At 37.8% G+C, this 23,390-nt stretch overlaps 1 protein-coding gene across 1 annotated transcript in view; it reads right to left on the reverse strand.

Annotated features, from left to right (window-relative positions):
* Positions 1 to 8,234: 8,234 nt before the first annotated feature.
* QSER1 (glutamine and serine rich 1) overlaps positions 8,235 to 23,390 on the reverse strand; it is a 44,037-nt gene continuing 28,881 nt past the window's right edge. The window contains exons 6-13 of the mRNA XM_066552386.1: positions 23,187 to 23,303; positions 22,428 to 22,561; positions 20,910 to 21,121; positions 19,231 to 19,368; positions 17,809 to 17,906; positions 14,016 to 14,168; positions 12,852 to 12,947; positions 8,235 to 12,287 (exon numbers count right to left, since the gene is read on the reverse strand). Coding sequence (XP_066408483.1) covers positions 12,147 to 12,287; positions 12,852 to 12,947; positions 14,016 to 14,168; positions 17,809 to 17,906; positions 19,231 to 19,368; positions 20,910 to 21,121; positions 22,428 to 22,561; positions 23,187 to 23,303 — 1,089 coding nt within the window. The 3' untranslated portion in view covers positions 8,235 to 12,146. The remainder of the gene's footprint in view (positions 12,288 to 12,851; positions 12,948 to 14,015; positions 14,169 to 17,808; positions 17,907 to 19,230; positions 19,369 to 20,909; positions 21,122 to 22,427; positions 22,562 to 23,186; positions 23,304 to 23,390) is intronic.

Here is a 23,390-nt window from a genome sequence, read left to right on the forward strand (position 1 = left end):
AAACTGGAAGGACACTAAAGCTGGAACATAAGCTGTTCTAAAACCCAGAATTGTTCAGTGTCCCAATTATTATTCAATTTTTAAATGCCAAAATAGACAGTGATTTATCTCTGAAAATTGACTAGGAAATAAAAAGGGATTTTTGCAGAACAATACCATCCAATTTGTTATTTTCAAACGAATTTTGATCCCACTTTTTTGAATGGTTAACATAGAACTCTGCATTTCAAATGCCTCTCTAACATCTCAAGCATGTCAGAAGGCTGTCTCTTCTATACCAAACTTTATTCTTTAGATTTCAAATGTCTTCCCACAGCAATAAAGCTTTGAAGATTAAGTGTATATCAACACAGCTTAAATGTATATGTACATAAAATTTATTACCATTGTCATCAGGATCTGTTGAACCCAATCGTTTTCTGTTTCTGAAAATGCAAAGCAATTAATAATTACCATAAAAATTCAGAAAAAGATTCCAGTTATTTAGAACAGTTACACTTCTGTTTTTTCCCCACTTAAATATCAACAATGCCTGTATTCACTACAGTGGTGAAGTTGATGAAAGGAGTACATTATAAAGGGTAACCCTTAAATTGTTGCTCCATTCCACTGACAAATGTCGAGACAAATTAAAGTTCAGCATATGGTTCACTGTCGCACAGAGATCCTCATGGAAGGGAAAATCAACAGCTTCTGTTACAGAAATTGCTACAATTATGAAGGTATTATCAAATCTGCTCTATTTCAATGCCTGAGGATACAAAGTTTTCAGTAATGAAAGGGACCTATAAAAATGGGAAAACTCTTCTCTGGTGTGAAAAATGCCAATCACTTGTTTTTAAAATTTTAAAAGTTTAATAGTAATAAAATGATTATAAAAATAGTAATACAATTAGAGGAATAACAATTTGGACAATTTGGATTAGGACAATATGAGACAATAAATACAAAGAGTTACGGGTGTCAGGGTACCTTTTTCTGGGTAGCACGAGCCCGAAAAAGGACCCACATTAACAAAGGATTAATCATTAAAAGCAATAACCTGTTGCATATTCATACACTTCATCCATGATGCATAAATTCCATTCAAACACAGGATTCTGTCTGGTCATCTCTTCCTCCGAATCCTAACAGCGCCTTCGAGGCAGGAAGAAGTTCGTTCCTTCTGATAATGGAGCAATAAATTCTCTTTCTCTGAAAGATTTAGGTGTCCTGTGGCTGCTATCTTGCTGTGAGTCCTTTCTTTAAAAAAAGTATCCTACATAGCATCGTTTCTATTTTAACATATTTATAACCTAAAACTATATTTAACACAGTACTTAATACAGCATCACTTTCTATCACAACACATATAATATTCATTTTAATATTTGTGAAAAGCCAATCATAAAATACACATTTTTCACATCTGGTAATCTCAAATTTAAGAACAGGAACAGCTATTCACACAATACCAGAGTGCAAAGGGCTGCTTGACAAGTGGGACAGATCTGAGGGTGGATTACAGAGCTGGCACAGACAATCTCCCTTAGTACTGACTAACAGGTTCTGCCATTTGCAGCTCAGAGCACCAGCATTGCTTGGGGCTGAGCTCCACAGGCTGCAGAGGACAGACACTCTCCCTTAGGATGCAGAACCGGTTACTCACAAACTCACTCTGCTTAGTCCCGTTTCCCATCCTCACAGGAATTACAAAAGAGGACGGCACAGTGTGGCCACAGTTCTCTTCACAGAGAGCAGCAGGCACAAGTTCCCAAGGATTTCTCCTAGGGAAAGGCAGTGAGAAGCTCAGAGAAGAAGAGAAAACAATTCGTATCTCTACTTGCTGCTCCTGTTGTTCAGCACATGTGGAATGTGTTATGGAGATTGTTTACCAAAAGTGATTTGTTAATTGGATTCTGCTGAGGGTTGTTTGGATCGATTGGCCAATTGGATCCATGTGTGTTGTGACTGTCTGAAGACAGCCACAGGTTTTTCTTTAGTATCTCTTTAGTATGTAATTTAGTATAACTAATAGCTATATACTTATAGCTTATATACTTATAAGCTATATACTTCTAGCTCTATAGTATACAGCTCATAGTATAGCATTTATTTAGCTTTCTGAACCATGGAGTCAGAGCACATTATGCCTTACATTGGGGTCGCCCTGCATGGACGAGTGTTCCAGATTGCAAGGCAAGATGTATTCTATGACCATCTGTATGACAGATTATCTCTTGTCAAGTGGGCAGTTTGCCTTATCTCTCTCTTTGAGTGACCATAATCACTCCTCCCTTGGGAGGAGACATTGCTGATAACAGCTATTGAATGTCACTGCATGGCTGATAAGAACTACAGCATCCCATTGGGAGATGTGAGCCCAGAGGGAGGAGCCAAGCATTGCTACCCAGATATAGTCTGGAGATTCTGGAACACCAGCACAGCTTTCTCCACGGGATTCCCCAGAGGAACAGCAGCTGCCTCTTCTTCCACTGGATCTTCAGAGGAAGAACACATCCTTCTCTACAGGATCCCTGCTCCAGCAGAACCATCCCTGACACTGCAGGAGGGCTGCAGCCACAATTCCAATGGTTCTGCTGCCAACAGCCTGACCCACAGGGTGTCAGGCTGGGCTCTGACTCTGGCAGTGTTGTTCCAGTGTACTGCATTGTTTATTTTATCCTTTTATTTTTCTTCCCTATTAAAGAACTGTGATTTCCTGTTCCTGAGCCCCTTAATTTAAAATGTACAGCAATTTGGAGGGGTGGGGACGGTTTACATTCTCCATCTCAGGGGAGGCTCCTGCCTGTTTTGCAGAGATAAACAAAACTCTACAACTTTTGTGAAAGTCGTAAAGCCGGTATGTTTATTACAGCGCTGGACGCATGTGGGAATGGTTCTCCTAAAATGACATGTGTACTTCTGGGAACCTCAGGTCCCTTTTTATCCCCCTCTCAAATACATATGCATACAATTTCACAATAGGTTCATATATATTCATTTTTATGTATTTCATGTGACATTTGCCTCAACTTCTTTATCAGAAAGAACTCCTCAGGCTGACCTGCTCTCAGAGCAGTCTCTGTCTCTCTCTATCACCCTCTGTCTCCCCCATCCCTCATTTCTGTCTTTCACTGAAGCAGTTTCTCTGAGCCTAGACTTTGCAGCCAGGTTAAATAGCTATGTTTTCTAACCACAGACTCAACTCAGAAATGTACATTTCGCCTAAATCAAAATGGATTTCTACCCTGGAAAATTTCCACTCTGCCTCATGCCTTCCTTAGCAGACTCCTATCTTTCCAAACCAAGACAATAGGTGCAGGTTCTGAGGGATACAATGATTCCATCTAGTGACCACAGCTCCTGCCCCACCACGGAGAGGCTGCTCCAGAGCACACCTGGCCTGGGTGAAGGCACTCCTTACTCCTGAAGGGCCGCTCTGGAATGTTCCAGTGAAGTGAAATCTGTAAGGATTCCACCCTGGCCTTTCTGAAGAGCCTGGAACAATAAACAAGCTGCCAGGACAGAAGGTTCTGGCCACAAAGGGAGCATTGTCCCGGAGCTCCATGCTTCCACTGGCGGGCTGGAATAGCGATGTGTCTGCGGGAGCACGGCGGGCAGGGCAGGCTGAGCCTGCTGCTGCACACTGACCCCCGCTGGAACATGGGCGGCATTCGTACAGAGCTTCTAGAAAGCTTACACATTTGTATGTCAACTTAGAGATAAGAAATGCTGACCTTAGAAACGTTATGGAATTAGGATAGATGTTGTTGAGAGAGAAATGGAGTTCGAAAAGAGTTTCAAAAGATGGTTTTACAAATAAGACTAGATACTTTAGAGAAATAGAGCCATAAAAGATGTATTGTAGTAAAACTCACAAGGAGTAGTTTTAGATTAGTTTTCCTTCAAAACTTCCTTTTACTACTGGTGTAGTAAAAACTGATATAAACACTTGTAAGTGTATTGTAATTAGAAAATAGCTTCTGTCCCGTCACCCTAGGACAGCTTCTAATTGTGATAGCATGAACAACAACATCTGTATTGTCTCACTTTTCTCATAAGACTAAAAATAGAATAAAAGTTTTTAAAACACTCAGTTTTCTCAGTTGCCCCATCTCTAGGTTAAGAAAAGAGTATTGTCACATTTTTTGGACAATACTATTTTTTCGACCTAGAGCTCTCTACAAATCCATTTCCCACACTCCAGGAGGAGCCACAGCAGCTGGCACACACTGGTCCTCCAGGTGCCTCATGGCAAGGAAGTGGGAATGGAGCAACCTCACCACACTTGTGATGTCACAAGCCCCCATTTCTCAGTCTTAATAAAGATAAAAGGTTTTGTCTTAAGTGGATTTTCCCACTTTTCCCACTAGTGGAGGTTTCCTGGGACTTCAAGCACGATTAGATGCTGTTACCAGAGACTGACTCCACTGTCCCTAAATGAGTCTTGGCAGTGCTGTCTGGATTCCAGTTCTAAGAAAACATTACACTTCTGTCTCAGGTATGAGCTACTATGTATTAAAGAGATCCTGGAATGCATATTAATAAGTTTTCTCTTAATATTTCTACTTGTAATACATCTAGAATGACCTAGGAGATTCAAAGAATATAATCATCCTAACATTCTAGATCCAAAGGATACATAGAACACAAATTTACTAATATCATAAGCAAATTTCAGCTGCAAAGTCTTTTAACAGATTTTAAATTCTGAATTTAAGAATTTGCACCTGTCAGCATTTTAAAAACCTAAAAGTCCCCTACTCAAATCAATAACAAATTTCTAACTTCTAAGACAAGTATATTACTTACACTGATACCATATTGTCAAGCTATGACACATGTATGTATGTAAAGCTATAACACATATTAACTGGAAAATTTAAATACCTATATTTCTTTAATTATTCATAAGATGTTCATGTTAAAAAAACTTTTCTGCACTATACAGAAAACCTCTCCCAACCAATTTTATAGCCCTGATCAAGCCATGAACCTGGCTGGTATAGAAAAATAGTATGCAAAGACTCCTGTCAGAACAGTGAAGGCTCAGTGTCCTGTGCAGGACAGAAACCTGCTCAGCCAGAAGTGCAATCAGACACTGTGAATAATTGAGGCGCAGGAGTCACTCTGTGCCCAGCTGGGAGGGGCCATTTCCTTACTGACCGAGTGTTAACTCCGCTATTTTACATCACAAAACGCTGACCCCCCCTCCGTTACTGCTGGAAGGGGCTTGGGGTCAGCTCAGAATTAGGGCAGCAGCTCTCACCAATTCATAGCTGTGCAGAGCCACAAGGAGCACTGATGTCCACCTCAAGCAGTGAAATTACCACTTCACTGTGGGACAAGTTCCATATTCCTCCTCCCCACTGAGCACTTGTAAGAAATTGTAGAGAATTCCTTAAAGTTTGACAGAAGGTTTACATAGCATGTATTGTATGTAAAGTTTGAGATAAAAAATGTTGACTTAGAAACGTTATGGAATAGGATAGACATTGTTGAGAGAGAAATGGAACTAGAAACAAGTTTTAAAGAATGGTTTTATAAATAAGATTAGATATTTTAGAGAAATAGAACTATGAAAGATGTATTGGACTTACCAGGGATAATTTTAGATGATTGGTTTTAAGGTATTTATAGCATGGTGTAGTAAAAGTTGATAAGAAACACTTATGATGTATTTTAATTAGGAAATAGTTCATTTCTGATTGTGATGGTGTGAATTATAACATTTGTATTGTTTCACCCTTCACATGAGACTGAAAATGGAATAAAAGTTTTTAAAAAGCTCTCAAGTTGCCCCATCTCTGGGTCAGAAAAGGGCATAATTCCACAAGCACTCACTAGTGGCACCAGCTTAATGGGATAGCAGGAGCTAGTGGGTGAGGAGGGAGAAAAGTGAGAACTTGAAATGGATTTGCTGAGCAAAACTGAATTCCTGATTTTGACCCTTTGTTTTGATTTTCTTAGAAAACAGCTCCAGATCCTATATACTCTAGGGCAGAGAATCAGGCTTATTGTTTCTGTATGTTAGAAGCAGGAATCTGTAATTTACCTTTTATATTACTGTACAATATGCTGAGGCCACCTAACTCAATTCTGCCATATTTTGCCAGGCCCATGGTTTAGGATAGGAAAATGCCCTCAGAAGCATCCTGCAGAATTTTATTACCCCACTAAACTCAAAGGGAACTTGTACAGTTCATGTCAAAGAGAAAGTGACAGTCCCTGGCCGAGCATTTCTTGTTACCTGGTTTCTGGGGTTTATTTAAGGCAGCTGGTCCCAGAATTGCAACACTTGCATTCTCACAGAACATGTGAGCACTCTCTTCAACTCCTTCAGTGCAAAGTCCATTGACTGTGGTCAAACTACCTCTAAACAAAGCTGCTGGATGCTGCACTGAAACAAATAAGTGTTCCCTTACTGTTTGTTAGGAAAGCTGTAGGGACAGGAATTTCTGCATTCTGACCAACAACAAAAATCTGGAAGGTTTCAGAAGCCATCAAAGCTGCTTTACTTAGGGAAGAGCTCTAAATCCTCATTCTCCCAGAGCTTTGAACAAGCTGCCCATTTGACCTAAGCACATAATAAAACATTGATGCTCCAGCTTTTATTCAATTATCATATCACTTACCTTCTGTTGCCACAGCAAAAATATCTGATACATAAATAATGCACAGACAAATCACACTAGCAGCCAGCACAGTTAGAAAGGAAAGGATGATGCAAACCAACATAATTTTACTTAAAAGATCTTTCTATCACATGTTCTGGGAGTCTGAGAAGGCTGCAACATGTATTCCCAAGTATATAGTTTACAATTTCAAATAACACATGTAAATAAAGACTTCATTTATTCATAAAAACTAAAATGAAGGATCTTAGCTGCTCCTTCAGTCCTGCTCATGGGCTCTGCTGCTTCCCTCTACCCTTTGGGCATCAGCTAGCTAAAAAAACCCCAACAAAACCAACCAAAATTAAGCACACACAAAGGAAAGAAAATGCCCAGTGGAACTTTTAAAAGCACACACAAAGAAAATAAAATGCCCAGTGGAACTTTTAAAAGCAAGAACCCAAGACATACTCAGGACAAATGAGAGAGTACAGCCCTGAAATGTTTTTTGCTGTTTTCCCTGACTCACCATTAATTTTTCTCCTTTATAAAAAGCTTGTTCTCTGTATTTAGTGCTGTATTCTTGTAAGAAACCAAATGAAAAGAATTTTAATATGGTTTTCTCTTCTTTAGTTTCTAGAAATGAAACAAAGATTTGTTAGGTTATCTATGGAAAAGGCAAATAGATAATGCAAAGCAAGAATTTTGATTGCCTAAGATACTTACCCACAAACTGCTGATAGTAGGAGCTGCTTTCCTTTTTTAAAAAGCTATGTGCATTCAGCTTCTTTTTTTTTTTTTTTGGAAAAAGAAAAAAACAAAACTTCAGAAATTTAAAGCTGTATCTGAAACACAGCATTGAAATCTTCAGGATTGCAACCGGACATTCTCTGCCTACCTGCTTCCCAAAGTATTTTTTTGAGAAAACAACAATCAATTGCATGGGAAAATGGCTCATTTTATATTCATCTTGGTTTGGGAAGAAGCTTATACAGAGGGCCATGAAAAAAAAAAAAATATTCCAGCCTCCAGAACCTCCTTTTTCTGCAACCAAGGTGCTCAGAGAAGGGCTGCTGTGGGTCTTGTGGACAATATCCACAGCATGGGATGGGGTTCAGCCCTCTCTGTGAGGGAAAAACAGTGCTAATGATATCCAGGGTAATTCCTTGTGGCTGGGGGGCAAAAATCCCAAAACTCTGTGAGCACCTTTTCTTCTAAGGCACACAGAGATGACATTCTAGTCCATCAAGAAAGAGAACAAATGAAAGGACTGAAGTTCAGGTGAACCCCACCTGAATCACAGCAGCAGATTCTCTCTTGCCCCAACAGTCTGGCTCCTCACTCACCACAGCAGTGGATGATCTGGCAGCTGTATTGTACAAATTAATTCAGAACATTTAGAACCCAGAATTAAAAAATCCAGAACTAAAATTTCCCAGAAATAAAAATCCAGATCAACCAGACATGCTCAGTTCAGGCAACATAATGGAAAAAAACCCAAAAACCAACCGTAGAAATGTATTTCTTCATGCTGCAAGCAGAAAATACAGGAAAAATTCCAAAGTGCCAATTTGTTTCCAACAATCTTAACTTTTCAAGACTTATTGTTTTAATAACAAATGACTAAGCATTATAAGGTTTTTGTTTAAAAAGTGTTTTCACTTTAATGGGTTTAGTTAATAACATCATGAATGGTACAAAACTGTCCTTTTTCACATTTCCATACATTGTATTATGGACCACCTGAAAATCTGGACTAAGAATGCATAGTGTCTCTTAATTAGCCCTAGCTTCATTTTTGCCATATGTAGAACAGATATGCAGAAAAACATGCATTTATTACCAATGACATGTTAATATTAGCTTAAATAATAAAATATGGCAGAATGTGCACTGTGAAATGCACAGGTTCATAATAGGGTAAGAGAGACCAAATGTCAAGTGCTGGCAACAAAATAAGAAATGGTTGGTGACACACTGACATTTTGTGACCATAGTATTAGCTTTCCTGCTTTAACATTGTTTTAAATAGTAGTAAATATTTAAATAATATTTAAAATATATTTCCTATGGGAATCATTTACTTGGAAGACAGCCTGTAAGATCTGACTTTTTAAAAAGTAGTATTTCATTTTGACAATATATGAATACATTACATGCCACAGAACCTCCAAGACCCTAAAGTCCTTAGCTGTTCTCAGAAACAATTTCTCAATCCAATTTGTGTCTGATTTTTTCCTAGCAAAACTTTGGGAGTAGCATCTCAAAGCAAACCTGCCTTTAAGAGCAATGCTGTATTTGAATAAAATCAAACCCAGTGTAAATTGGGATGCCACACTAAAGGAAAGAATAGTGGAATTAAAAGCCAAATAACTGATTATGCAATTTGTTTCATTCCTGTTCTGCTAATTCATAGTCTAAGGAGGGCTTTGTTCCTTCCCAGTGCATCTTCTCTTGAAGTCAAATCAGTGCTCAATTTCCACTGTCATATTAAAGGATGAAGACCTCACTGTTACTCCAAGGGGAAAAAATCTGAGGTGTGGGTGCAGACTTCATTATCTAAAATGCAACAAAACAAAGGATTTGTGCAAAAAAAGGTAATTTGTACATTGACTTTTTCATTAAGTTTGCTTCAGTATAAAAAAAACTGTTCAATCCTACTAACAAAGCTTTGCTTTGATTTATGACCCTTCAACACACTCAAGAGTTTCATGTTTTTACTTATTCTGGTTTGGTAAATTAACAATCCAGCCACCATTTCTGCACCCCAAGACAAAGATGGAAGCTCCATTATATTAATCTTTAATAGTCTGGGGCAGTTAATTTTACTCAAGACAAGTTTTTCCTGTCTTCTACAGGCACAGTGCTTGTTTAACTGGCCTTGGGAACAAAACAGCCAAAAATAAGCCAGGTCACTTTCTATGGCAGTGCAGAGCATCCTGGCCCCCCACCCCCCTTTTTTTTTAATGGTTGTTGCTAAAATTACTTCCTTTTTAAACAGGGACAAGCTACTCCAAAAGCCTCCCATTTCTTTGTTTTGTTTTAGCTTCTAAGGACTGAAAGCAGCTTTCTAAAGCTACTTTGAGATTAGAAAATCCAGAGTAAATACACAGTAGTGGTAATCTTCTAGAAAGCACAGAGAACTCTCTCAACTCACTGCTTCATTAGGAAGGGGTGTGAGAGAGACAAAGTCTGACCAGCTCTTTACTACACCATCAAGGAGCTGATTCCAGTGTTCCCTCAGTCTGTATCCTCATGATTTTTAAAACCACAGACAAGGAATTTCCAAACTGTAATGTGACCACAGAACTCTGCCTGGCCAAGTAACTCCCTGTCATCAACCTGCAGGCACTGCCAGCCATCCCAGTAAGGGATGGAAATTTGGGAATGCCCACTCGTGATTGAGGAGTGTACCAGCACGTTTCTACTGCAGCGTGCACATTTACATTAAAATCATTTTATCTGATTGCTGCCAAGGCTGGTAACTCTGCTGTTTGGTTTCACCCTCTAAACTCACAGGACTGAAACCATAGAAATTCCTTAATCCCACAGCTAGCCCTCTGTTCACTGTGGGAATTAATTAGCTCCATGATTGCTCTAACAATCTGCACATTCTGCCTAACCCCAAACCCACCTCCTCTCCTATGATATTTGCAGACACAGCAGTAACACAATGTGTCATTAACACGACAGTGACCTCCCTTTTTAAAGCAAAACCACCAGGAAGAGGCTTTAAAAAAGGCAAGGGCACATACCCATTTCTGTTCATCGTAGTCTGCACACAAATTGTAAAGGAGAATTATTGCTTTTTAAGGATGAAAAGCTTTGGAAATATGGTAAACATCCTACAAGGTTCTAAATCTAATCAGCTAAAATTCTGTACATACTTTAATATTCAAACCTCTATTTGCTTACTCAAGATCAAATAATTTCATTTTCACATCTATTCATTAAACTCTTTATAGTTCTACGGTCTAATGAATATTTAACAACTAAATAGGATCAAAACATGGGGGAAAGGTCACATGGCAATGAACATTACTTCATTTGGCCAATGAATAGTGAACCCTGCTCTCTTGGCTGAAATTAAGGCACTAAGTGGCAGTAAAAGGATAAAGGAATGAAGGTTTTTCTGACATTTTCTGAAAAAAGACCAACATGACTTTTTTTTTTTAGGACGCCAGTAGAGTACATCTCCATTCTGAATGACTCAGTAAGGCATTCTATTGGCAAATTTAAAGAAAATGTTCTCCTGATCAGAGCCCATTACATTCATTGTCTGAGTGTGACTAGTGGCACTACTAAGTGTTAACAACCTGGAGGGGGGAGAAAAGCTACAAAGATGTCTGAAGACTTGAAAGGCACCAAAAAGAGAACAGCTCTGCAACTGCCAGTTCTACAAACAATTATGTAAGCTGTGTTTAACACTGCATATAGTCTATTTTCAATCAACAATCTTTGTTGACCAAGATAAAGTGTAGTAGCTCTTCATTTAAACTCTCAGTTAATCAAGTGCTAGTTTAGTAAGAAATTTATTTTCACATACCAGAAAATAATTGCAGTGTCTAACACAACTACACTTAAAGCAAAACTAGTCTAGTATGCATTATGCATTATTCTGGTTAACACTGAAGCAAACCTGTATAAACAAAAGGGTTACCTCGAGATACATAGTTTACAATATAAAATCAACATATAAATGAATAGGATTTACTGAAAACAATGGAAAGTGTATTACAAAGATACATGTAACAACTTTAACCACAATATTTCCTCTGTGAAAAATACAACTATTAGTGAGATAAAATGTACAATTGATTTTTTTTTCCAAAAGAAAAAAAAAACCACAGTATAAAGGAAAATATTTTTTTCTTCAAAACAGGGAAAATAGTTAAGGTCATTGTCTTTCATTACAATATAATTTGACACAAAAGCAGTCATAGGATTGCACCAACTCCATGTTCGGTCTCCCAAACATGACAATAGTAAAAGGAGTCCATAAAGCATAATGAAATTTCTGGATTTTTTGATGGCAACATACGTATGCAGAAACTGATGTCACTCCAGCTCTGTTCACAAAATGTACAAAAATTTAAATTTGGTGGCCAGACATGTAAAAATTAGTTCGCCCCAACGCTGACTTTTCTCTCACTTAGTCAGGGATGGAAAAATCTGTAGTATTTTAAGTGTTGTTATCTGTTGAGCAATAAAAAGAAAAAAAAGTATATGTAGTGCATGCTTCATCACTTGTCAAAAACATTTCTGAAAATAAAACTAAGTTATCCAATAGTTTACAAAATTGAAAATAACTCTTCAGGTTAAAAATGTGGTTAGGTTTATGTTTAGTTCCATCTCCAAAGGACTGATTTCCTTGGCAGCATCACTTTTCCTTAGCACGAGCCAAGGCACAGAGTTCCATAAAGAGAAATAAAAATGGCTATGAACAAGAATGCAGTCTGGCATTGTGAAAGAAATCGGAGCCTCTCTCTGAGCTTTCTGTTCCATCAGGTTAGTGCCGTAGAAAAATCTGGGATTTGGGACACATTTCTGTTAGGAGCATTTCTGCTGGACACGATTCAAGAGTTCACCAAACTTTTCAAAAAGATCCTCCACCCATTTTATGTTTTTCATGCACAGCTGCACGATCTCTTCCTGGCCTAGATCTGCACTCGTCTTCTGAACAGAAGAAATCTATTTAAAAAAGAGAAGGAGGGGGAGAGAGATGCACACACACATTAGGCTGCCAGAATTGGAGAATTTTCATTTTTATAAAAGTCTGCAGTTAAATATCAACCTTCTCTGCCAGAAAATCTTTGAATTTTAAAAACAAGGGTAATGCCCCCCAAAATGCATTTCTTAACAACTAAGCCAGAGCTCAACTCTTGTACTTCTGCTACCTGAAATATTTCCAGCAAGAATTTGCAGAAGAAATAAAGGCACGGCATTCTAAGACCAAAAAAATCCTTTTAGATCCAAGGAGTTAAATACACTGACAACATTTGTTTTGTTTATTTTGGATAGCAGTGAAGAACACTTCAGGGAATCCCACAAACCTTGCAAGCCTCACATCTGAATGTTCTAAGCAGCAGCTCCCATTAGGGGCAACCCATGTGGTCAGTGAAGCCTTTGCTTGCCATAAAGAATTAAATAAAATAGGAGGCCTCAATCCATACTCATTTACCAAGAATGAGAGAATAACCTCTCAAGCTGGACTCAATTCCCTCAATGAATGCAAGGAATGAGAGCAATACTTACCTCTTCTTTACATGTTAGATATATGTGATATTTGTAATGATGGAGTGAGTGATACAAAGAATACAACTGTATTTTTTCTGGATCTACTGTAAACTCCTGCAAAAAGAACAATTATTTTAGGAAAATTCATGTTATTTACCAGGAGACATGACAGACATTTTCTTCTGTAAACCATTTTTTTCAGCAATTCAGAAATTGAGTGCTTGATTCAAATCATGATTGTGACATACCTGGCAAACTGTGATTCCCTTATATCTTAATTATCTCCTATCTCCACTTCCCATGTTGTTTTATCAAAACCAGGTGTGAGAATGCTTTCAGTCATCCTGAATGCACTGCAAACCCAAAATGGGTAAGACACACCCTTCTCAAGAAGTACTCCAAGAACTACCAAAGTTTAACTATTATTCTACCAGATCGATGGCTACCATTGCAGAAGACATAGACTTTGTGCATGAAAAAGCTGATTTAGGTGCTTACCTAAAAATTAGGTTAATTTGGCCAGAAATATGAGTGTGAGCTATATGTACAGGTCATTTGTCAAGCCACTATTTACTCCAGGGAGCTGAAGCTAAGCAAACCAAATCTAGTTAGTGCTCCCCAGGAATTCTATGAAAATAAACAATATGTGCTTCTCAAATTTTTTCCATGTTGTTTTTTATTTTTTTTAATTTAAGATACACAGCTTAATTCCACCATGGAAAATGAGGACTGGAACAAGATAGAGCTCAATTTTTAAGAAGTGTTATCTGATCTCAGATATTACAAGGTTAACACTATTTTTATTAAATTTTTGATCTAGAAGTCATTGTATCATTTACTTTGCAGCAAATGTAAGAAACTGTTATATGATTATTATATATGTTGTTATTATTATTATAATATGACTTATTATGATGATCTACAGCAGCAATGGTGAAGGCAAACTGTTGCCCAGGAAGCTGACAAACCATGTTTCACATCTGAGTTATAATAATGACTTAATGTAGTCCTTTAAATGTTGGGTTTTAACATTCCCTTGTTACAGAAAAAGCACCTCTCTCAAAGATTTTAGATTTTGATCAACCAACCAAAGCAGCTAACATATGAAGCAGTGTTTTATATAAACATGGTTATCACAGCACAAGTCAGATGGTGGCAGCAACAAACCCTGTGAACACTCACCTGTGCTGATTTAGTGGTTGACTTAGAAGCCCTCAGTGTTTTCTTGTTGTAAGCTTTACCATTCATTTTGATCTTAGACACAGATGTCCCTCCACACTTTGTCTTGGAATCCCGAGTGACCACCGTCAGTTCAGGAAAGTTTTCCAAAGCGTTCTTCAACAGACCACATAAAGACAAAGGATTATGAAAAAATCAAGAATGGCCACATTGGTGATAAACTGGCCTTCTTTAAAAAGATTAGAGTGCAAGCTATTAGGAAAAAAATTATTCTTCCACAAAGACGTGATAAAGTGTCTTTATCAGATTATACAACCAAATCTGGTTGGAAAGCATGACCACCTGCTCCTGACTACTCGAATTTTTCAAGACCAGCAGATCCTTTCACTGTACATCAGATTAACATCTGTGATCCTCTCACTAGAAAGAGAGGGGGAAAAAAAATCTCCACAGGGCAATTTTTAACTTCTAAATTACTTTCCATTCCATTTCTACCCAAGAATTTCTAAGGCTAAGTTACTTGAAGATCTCTAAGTATTTCATGCATAGTCAGGCATGTGGGCACTGGATGCCTAAATATCTCCATAGGTTTTGTCCCAGATTTTGCAAATTACAAACTAATTGCATACCATCAGATCTGTAAGGCAGAAAAGCTTATGCACAGTGAAGTAGAAGGCAGGTTCAAAAAAGTACAAGTTGAAGACATTTTAACTCATGAGAGTGAACTGCATTTCTGTCAGCTTCAATTCTACATTATTTGCATGAGTAAATTTGAATCCAATTTTGTTGAACAAATACAGCATTATGTTAGCAGCTGCTTTGAAATAGTCCTGCTATGCTACATAATCTGGCCCTGAAAAATATGTTTCCCATTAAATAAACATCTTTGTATTACACTCCACTGTGAGGCAGAAAGACAGACATGTGGAAAACATGAATCAATGCAGCTTAAGGACCTTACTGGGACTATTGGGTTAAAATATGAAGTTGACTCCATTTTTATATTTTCTTTTAATAAACAGTACCTGACTACAACAACTTCCCCTGCCTATAATTTATTAGCTCTTTATCTATATCAGCCATTTTTTACTTTATTAAGCAAACCTCTCAGTAAACAGCTATTAAATCTCCTGCACAGTGGTAGCAGGAACCTTGACCATCCAATCTGTGCATATCCAGTCTTCTTTGCAATACTTCCAAAGTGGAACAACTTACACAGGTTTGAATTATTCAGTTTTGCTATCCACTAAAATTGCCTTCCTCAAGGTTGATTTGGAGTGTCAAGGGGCTCTGGCCACTTCTGGAGAATTCCTAAGAACCAGAACAGTTCCATGGCCACACCACTGACCTACACCAGACAAATGTGAACTGAAATGAAGAATTAAATACTAGTGATTACTGCATCTTTTGGATGATCATCCCCAAATGTTCTCCAAATGCCACATCATTATTTTCAAATGAAGTTTACAAATTTCAGCTGAGCTGCTTCACTTACTGATCTTCAACTAAAGCAACAATTATATTTCATAATTTTGTTTGTAACAACTATTACCCAAATGATGCAATGAACTGTCAGAACTACAAAAAATGTGACAGGCAAAACTACCAAACACTGACTGCTAACTTCAGTGTCTGCTTTGGTTTATAACACAGTGCTAACATATTCCATATTAACTGTATCCAGTGGAAAAACAGTATTAAATTCATCCATGCCTATCAATGCAAAACAGTAAAAACATTCAAACTGAATGGTATCAGTGAATGACAAATGAGGTGGAACAGAAACCCTCTGTATCTTAAAGAGCATCAGATACATTTTCCTAACCAACATAAGCACTTATGATGACAAGTAGGCATTTCATTTTTATCCAAGACATCGACCCAAGGATGGCACATGTTGGCACTGTCACATCAGAAGAAAAACAGAAAAGGTTTTCTGTCCTGCAGATGACATCACAAGCAGATCCTTTCCTTACATCCATTAACTCCATTAACATCTTGCAGATGATATGATGGAATAGTCTGAAGTTAACTTCAGAGATATGATACATAATCTGCTGCTAAGTGAACACACAGCAAAGCTATTGTATTCACTATGAACTCCAGCTTCATTACATGTTGGAATTCATGTTGGTATTACAGAGAATTATAGTAGCTTTTCCCCCTTAAACTGGGGAAAAAAATCAAGTGTGGCTACCTCTCACTTTTTGTGTACTGTGAATGTAACTGAAATTCTACAAATTTGTATCTTCCCTTAACTGGTCTATCTTCTCTGCACAGACAGGTCAAAAAGAGGTAACTATTAACACAAAATTCTTACCATGACAAAAAAAAACAAGAAACAGAGGGTTAACACATGCTACCTCTCTGAGGCTCTGTGCACTTGAAATTACACAGCCCTCCCCAGGCCTTTTTGCTGTAAGGAGGAAACCACAAGTAATTCTGTTCAAGGAGGTACAAATTGTTCAGCTGTTGGGAAAACATCAAAACTAACATAAAAAAAGTTCAAGAATCATGTGAATTGCAGCTGTTTCTCTGGTTGATGGTGGTCTCCTCCCTGAAACAAAGCCCCCTTATGTACCACAGAATTTACCAGACATGGAATGGGAGAAAAGGTTTCATGATGGAAAAGAGCAGAACTTTCAAGTCTGTTATTATCCCCCTCCTCACCTAGTTGTCAGATATGAACTCACAGCAGTAAAAAGAACAGCACTCATTCTCCAAGTGTCTCTGTGCTGTGGGACAGTGCAGAGGAAAGGGGGACAGGGAAAGTGAGGCAAAGCACAAGTTTGGTGATGGTGTTCATAGTCAGGCCTGCTTTCCTGTTGGCCTCAAAACTGTTACAAGAACAAATCATCAGTCTGATTACAGACACTGACAAAAGGATGTTTTATTCCCAAGCAGCAGGACAAGAGAAAATGGGATATTTAGAGTGGATACTATAAAAGATTTCCTCACCAGGAGAGTTATGAAGTACTAGAACAGGCTGCCCAGGGAAGTGGTGGAGTCACCATCCCTGGAGGTCTCTGAAACACGTGCAGCAGATGTGGTGGCACTTTGGGGCAGGGTTTAGTGGTGGACTTGGCAGTGCTGGGTTAACAGCTGGAATTGATCTTTTCTAACCTACATGAGTGAAAATCACCTTCCTGCACTTGCAAACTCTGCATTGCTGCTTGGAGGGTGGGTGGGAACAGTGGGAAGCACAGTGATTATCCTCCTGTTTACCTTCTCTCTACTGAGATGGTACGGCTTCTCTCTTCCCTGGCCACATCCAGACCTGTTTTTTTATTACCACGCCAAAGCTGCTGTAATATGGGCTTGTTATCCACACTTTTCTCAACCTTCCATGCTGAAGATACATGAAAGAGCACACAAATGAGTTGTTCTTGCATCCCTCTGTCCTGGTTTTAAACTCCTCTGATCATGTTCTCTACTTCAAAGAGGTTCAGACATCTGCTCCACAGCATAGCTATTTCATGTAAAAGTTTATTTTTAGGCAATACAATCACTTAACCAAAAGCTCTAGGACAGGAAACAGATTTTCTTTTGGCAAACTTGAAAAGCTTAAAGGAAAAAAATGCTTGAGAATGAACCAGAAAGTATGGGGAGTAAAACTAGAACGTCACCTTTGCAGTATGAAACTCCTCCATCCCAAAATGTTCTCCAAATGCCACATACAAGCACTAAATTTATAACTGCTGCTCCAAATGAGTTTTAAGCTGTGCCTGCATGGTATGAATTCAGTGATTTACCCAAAACACCACTTTTAAAAGCTTTTAAATTTGAAAGAGAGTACCTTGAAAGCATGATCCAAGCGCAATTTGGACAGCAGCCTTTTCCTGTTGTCATTCAGCATTCCATCAATCTTTCTCATGTGAGGCAAAAGCAGCTCATCTAAAAGACACATCAAAAACCCACAGCAGTTGATTATTAAGAGATGTACAATAATGAGATTCATATTCATTCTATACTTTGACCCATTAATATACAATGTGAGAAGTAAAAAATAAAGCAATTGGCACATAATCTAATTTCAAATGTGAGAGAAAAATCTTTTTTTTTTTAATCAGCCCACTAAGCTGGTAGATAGTATGAAGTTTAATTGCTGACTGCAATCCTGCTCCTTCTCTGAGTTTCCTTTGCTGCAAGGATAAATTCAGATACAGCAATACAGAGTATAAATATTAGAGACAATTTTACACCAATTCCTAGGTAATCCTCTTCTGTGCAATACAGCTGGCAGTTTTATGAAGACAAGTAGGTGGTTTTGACATTTGTTATTCCATTTTACAAGAAATGGTCCTGCTGGCATTTATAACAAAAAAAAAAGAGGAAAGTGCTTACTGAAAGTTATCTGATAAACCACTGTGAATTGAACAATATACAGCTGAACATAGGCATGTGGCCAGGAATAAAAATTTACAGCTCAGTATGGAGCATTTTATAAATAAAGTCAATTACTTTGATTTTAGTGGGACTACTGACATAATACATGGGTCTGAAATCTTGAGATAAGTGTGCACTGATGCACACTCAAATCAAGAGAGGCAGGAGAGGAGAGGCTAGAAAAGATTTTTTTAAACATAGGCAAACAGAATATAGTACAAAACAACAGCTTGCAACTAAATAATACATGAAAGGATTTATCTTTTGGAACTTTCATCTTTGAACATGAGTGTTTTACTAAATTTTGAGAAATAGGAGTTTTGACTTGTACCCTGGAGTCTACTAGGATAAACAAATCCAAATATTTTGTCTTCAAAGAAAAAGTGTGCATAATATCATTTTCTTTGATCGGGGTTTCAAGATTTCAGAGTTTAAAAAGCTGCATTTTTAATAGTAGGAGGAATCATATCTACTTATAGTTATATGCCTATTTCTTCATAAGAAAGCAAACAGACTTGAAACTCTGATTTTAAATAAATCTTTGCTAAGGTTTGAAGTACAGTAACTGTAGGAACAAATAGCTCAATTCTGACATTCACAGCAAAATTCTAATGCAGCAAAGAAGATAAAACAATATTTCTAAGTTACTTTGACTGTTCAAAGAGATAATGCAAAAATATATATATACACCCATAGCATGTGTAGATTCTTCAGCTGAGGTTGTGTAACTCGAATTTTGTTATGTTTGTGGGGTTTTTTTAAAGAACACTTGCTTTATTGATTAATAACCTTAAGATCTAGTAAGAACACACAAGTGTTAAACATACTGTACCATTGCTCTTTTCCAAGGCTTGCATTGTGTCTGGATCCAAGGCAATGCTCACAAGCAACTCCATGTAGCTCTTGAAAGTCTCTTTCATAGCTCTTGTATTCAAAAAACGAGTAACAAGTGGAGCTGGAGGTACAACCTCTGAAAAGTCAACAGCACAGAATGATTTTTTCCCCCTTCAATATCCTAAAAACACTTGTGTTTTTCAAAACTGAAGGTTTCTCTCTTAAAACAAAAGTGACCCCTACTGGTACCCCAAGAGATGAAAGTTCAGTGCAGTCTTCTGCAATAAACTACTTACACATCAAAAACAGGGGCAGACACCAAATATGGTAAAAATGGTTCCATTTTTAACTATCAGTATTTAGATTATATTTTAAGGAATTAAAACATTTTCCTATTAGTGTAGATGAAAGTTCAGAGAAACAGGATAATTTATAACTTCAGTCAAGTGAAGTACCCTAAGTGCCCTAATTTTCACATCAAGTACCTCCCAAAATTGCAAAATTTGAAATCATCCAAAGGAAAAAGAATTTTTGAGTACTAATGATGTCACCTAGGAGCCTTGCATACCATTGAAACAATCACACCTCATTTTTAAACTCACAAAAAAAAAAAGGTTAAAAAAATTTATCAGTGAAGAGATATAGGCATACCTATGCTTCCTCTGAGGAAGCTTTTAATTTTTCATAGACAGCAATTTTAACATGCACATCAGAAATAGGAAGCATTCTGCAGCTTTTTATAGGCTCCATGTCTGACACCAGGGCTTTGCAGTGATTCAGACAGCAAGGCTGTTAAACTCCCTCAGGGATGACCATAATCACACCAGGTTACTTGAGGTCTTAAATATGGAGAGTGTTACTTGGGCAAGTTTGCTTGAAAATTATTTCAAAGGTGCTGTCCTCACAGAGGCAGTGTGCCAGTACACCAGTGATGGTGTATCTGTATTTAAAAGTCACCAGGATGCTTTAGAAATGCAGCAATAATAAAGTATGAGCAATCCACAGCTCTGTTTCAAACACACAAGAAATAGAAGCCTGCAAAATGCACTGTAAATCTGCTAGCACAGGTAACCCCTATAAACACTGGAAACTTCAGAAATCCCTTTTTCTTCTGGAGAGCTCCTGCAAACATTGCATCTCAATGTTCTATCGATGTCTTAATAGCAAATCTGCTCAGCAGGCCACATTTGAACAGCTGGCATTCAGACAAGCAATGGAGCAGCCAAAAACTCAACTGCTGTTTCCCCTTGGTTCTGAAAAAACAGCAGCATCTGAATTCTGCCCACTTCTGAATGCAAGCAAACACTACAGGAATGTTATTTTAGACATGACGTTCAGTTGCAAAGGAAAACTAATGAAGAATCTCATTCTTAAGATTTATTCAAAAAACAAATTGGTTTCTCCTCCTCCAATTGTACCCATTACAGACAGCAAGTGGTAAAATATGTACTCATGTAGATAAACTACATTTGAGATAAATTCAGTTGTACACATTCGCTTAAACACCAACAGCAACTGAAGTTTTAAGAAACTCATTTTTCACGGCACTGTTGGATTTTATATTTTCTTTCTGAGGCTTGTACAGAAAAATGTGCAAGATCAAACAATGTAATTTTCTAATACTCTTCTCAGTTCAGTTCAAAAGGGCCTGGGTGCCAGCAATGGTATCTTACTCACCATCTTCTTCACTCTGGGCCTCAGGTGAAGAATCAGACTGGGAAGATGAAAATTCTTCTTTCCACTTTTTCCTTTTCTTTGGTGGTGGTTCAGCCTTTACCTTTGGCTGTTTAGCTTTGGGTTTCACAGAAGAGACTTTTGTTGCTGCTGGTTTTGGTGTTGGTGGATCAGGGGGTTTGATGTTGCTATTACTAGGTTTGCAGTGAATAGTTCTGCAATATTACGAGGAGAATGTTTATGAATATAATTACCACACAAGTTTTGGCAGTAATAAAATAGCTATAATCTTATTTAACCAGAATATACTCCCCAAGTGATGATATACACGTACTTCACTGTAACTGGGTATTAGGTTGTACCCATTTTATATACTACTATATTTTTGAAATAATACTTGACCAAACAACGCCTTTCTCCCATCCCTCAGAACAGGAAACAAACAGGAATGTTAATATCAGAAACACAAAGTTCTGTACTTTAGGACTGATAACACAATACAGTTATGAGAGCATGGCAGTCAATACAATCTTGGGAAGTGTTAAGAGTTTTGTCAGGATGGGAAAGCAGTGATATGTACAGCAGAAACATTGCCAGTAACTTCTGGAACACTGAGAATAATTCTAGACATCTGTCAGAAATGGAGATTTCAAACCAAAATGGATGGAGATAACAGACAGAAGAAGGATGAGAGCAATGGAAAGTCTGTCCCAAAGGAGGAAGCTGAAAGACCTCACTTAACGGAGCTCAGTGAAACACACACAGAGGTGGGACCTGACTGATTTCTCCAGAAATACAACAGTACAAATACAACAGAAATACAACAGAAGTACAAACAGAAAGAAAAGCCAAAAGCGGTGTTGAGAGAACAGCAGAACCATAACAAGCTCATCACGACCATGTTTTGTTAAAAGAGGGGGTTGCTTCAGAGCACTGCAAGAACAGGTACTGGAACAGCCTTCCACAGCCCAAGAAAAAAGGAGCATCAAAATGCCAGCTACTTCTAGTAGAACAGGATTATTTCACAAAATTGATTATCTGATGGCTCTGCTTTCTTTGAGAGCAAACTAGACTTAAAACTCCAGTGCTTTCCTGCATAAAGAGCAGTCATGAACATCTGACAGGATTGTGAAGAAAGCATGGCACTTCCAGTATACCAGGACAGAATGGTCATTAAGGCAACCCAGAAAAAAACTACCTAACTAGTAAAGCCCATAGGATATGAGAAAAACAACGCAAAGAAAACTAAAATCATTACACTTGCAGGCTTGTAGGGCAAAGGATGACATAGAAACAGCATGCAAAACCCTAACACCTCCAAAATAACTGATTATGGAACAGAATAGAGTAAGGAAGACAAGGCAGTAATTTATATTTAATTTCTTAAAGCAAACAGTTCTCACTTTCCATATTAAAGCACAATTAATACACTTGAAAGTTGTAACTCCTGTTTATTTATACAGGTGTGTTCTTAATATGAAAACAATATGGCAAAATGAAAAACAAATTGAAATAAAATACCTTGCTGATTGCACAGGCTTGATTCGTGGTTTTTTTGAGCATACTCTGACATATTCCTTTTTGTTAGCATTTTCAACAAACTTCACATACACTCGTTTGTATTTTGTCTTTGCATCCCCAAAGTACCCAAGATACTAAAAGGAAAAAAACCCAAACCACAAGTGTTTATGTTAAGCAAAATTTGTCAGTTTTAACAAGTAAAAATTTCAATACTAAAGAAAAAAAATCAGTTTAAACTCCCGCATGTTTAAATACAACAAGCCACTCTACAGCATTTATAATTTAAACAAAATTATCCATCAGATTTCCAGATAATAATTAAAACAAAGACAATAATGTAAGGGGAGGTATTCTAGGCTTCTTTTTTCCCCCATTATTTTATTCTCCACATGTGTTATCCCAAAAGCATTATCTGCCTGGCAAAAGGCTGCCTGTTAAAATTGTATCCTCCCTGTGTCACTCCTATTGCAGAAAGCAGTTGGTTCACAAGCTTTTTTCCACTTATTTTATTCTGGACAGGAAAACTTGTTCCTTTACAAAAGATATCAAAGTGATATCAAAATGATATCAAAGACGCCATACTAGAAAGCAGAAAATCAGTCCATGGATGTCTTTAGGGAGAGTTTGAGCTGGAGGGGGTTTTCCCCTCTAAGATGATTGCTAAGAATGTATGCCAAAATCATATTCAATTTAGTCTCCTAGCCTTGCATGAAGGAAAGCTGCTCCCATGAGGCTTCCCAAGGAATTCTGAGGACTCACACTGTTAGTAGCAGCAAACTCTCTGTGGCCGTCACGCACTTCAGGAACAAACTTCTGCAATAAAGCCTTCTGTACTTTCCAGATAGCTGGAGGCTCTTTTCCTGTCTGCAAAGCAACCTGGAAGAACATAAAATTGTTTGCTAAAAGCAGTGCTTATTTTTCTTCCAGAAATGTGTTTGTGCATCACATTTTTGAGGAAGTAAC

Source organism: Molothrus aeneus, chromosome 6 (genome assembly GCF_037042795.1).
Source record: "Molothrus aeneus isolate 106 chromosome 6, BPBGC_Maene_1.0, whole genome shotgun sequence".
Taxonomy (NCBI): Eukaryota; Metazoa; Chordata; class Aves; order Passeriformes; family Icteridae; genus Molothrus; species Molothrus aeneus.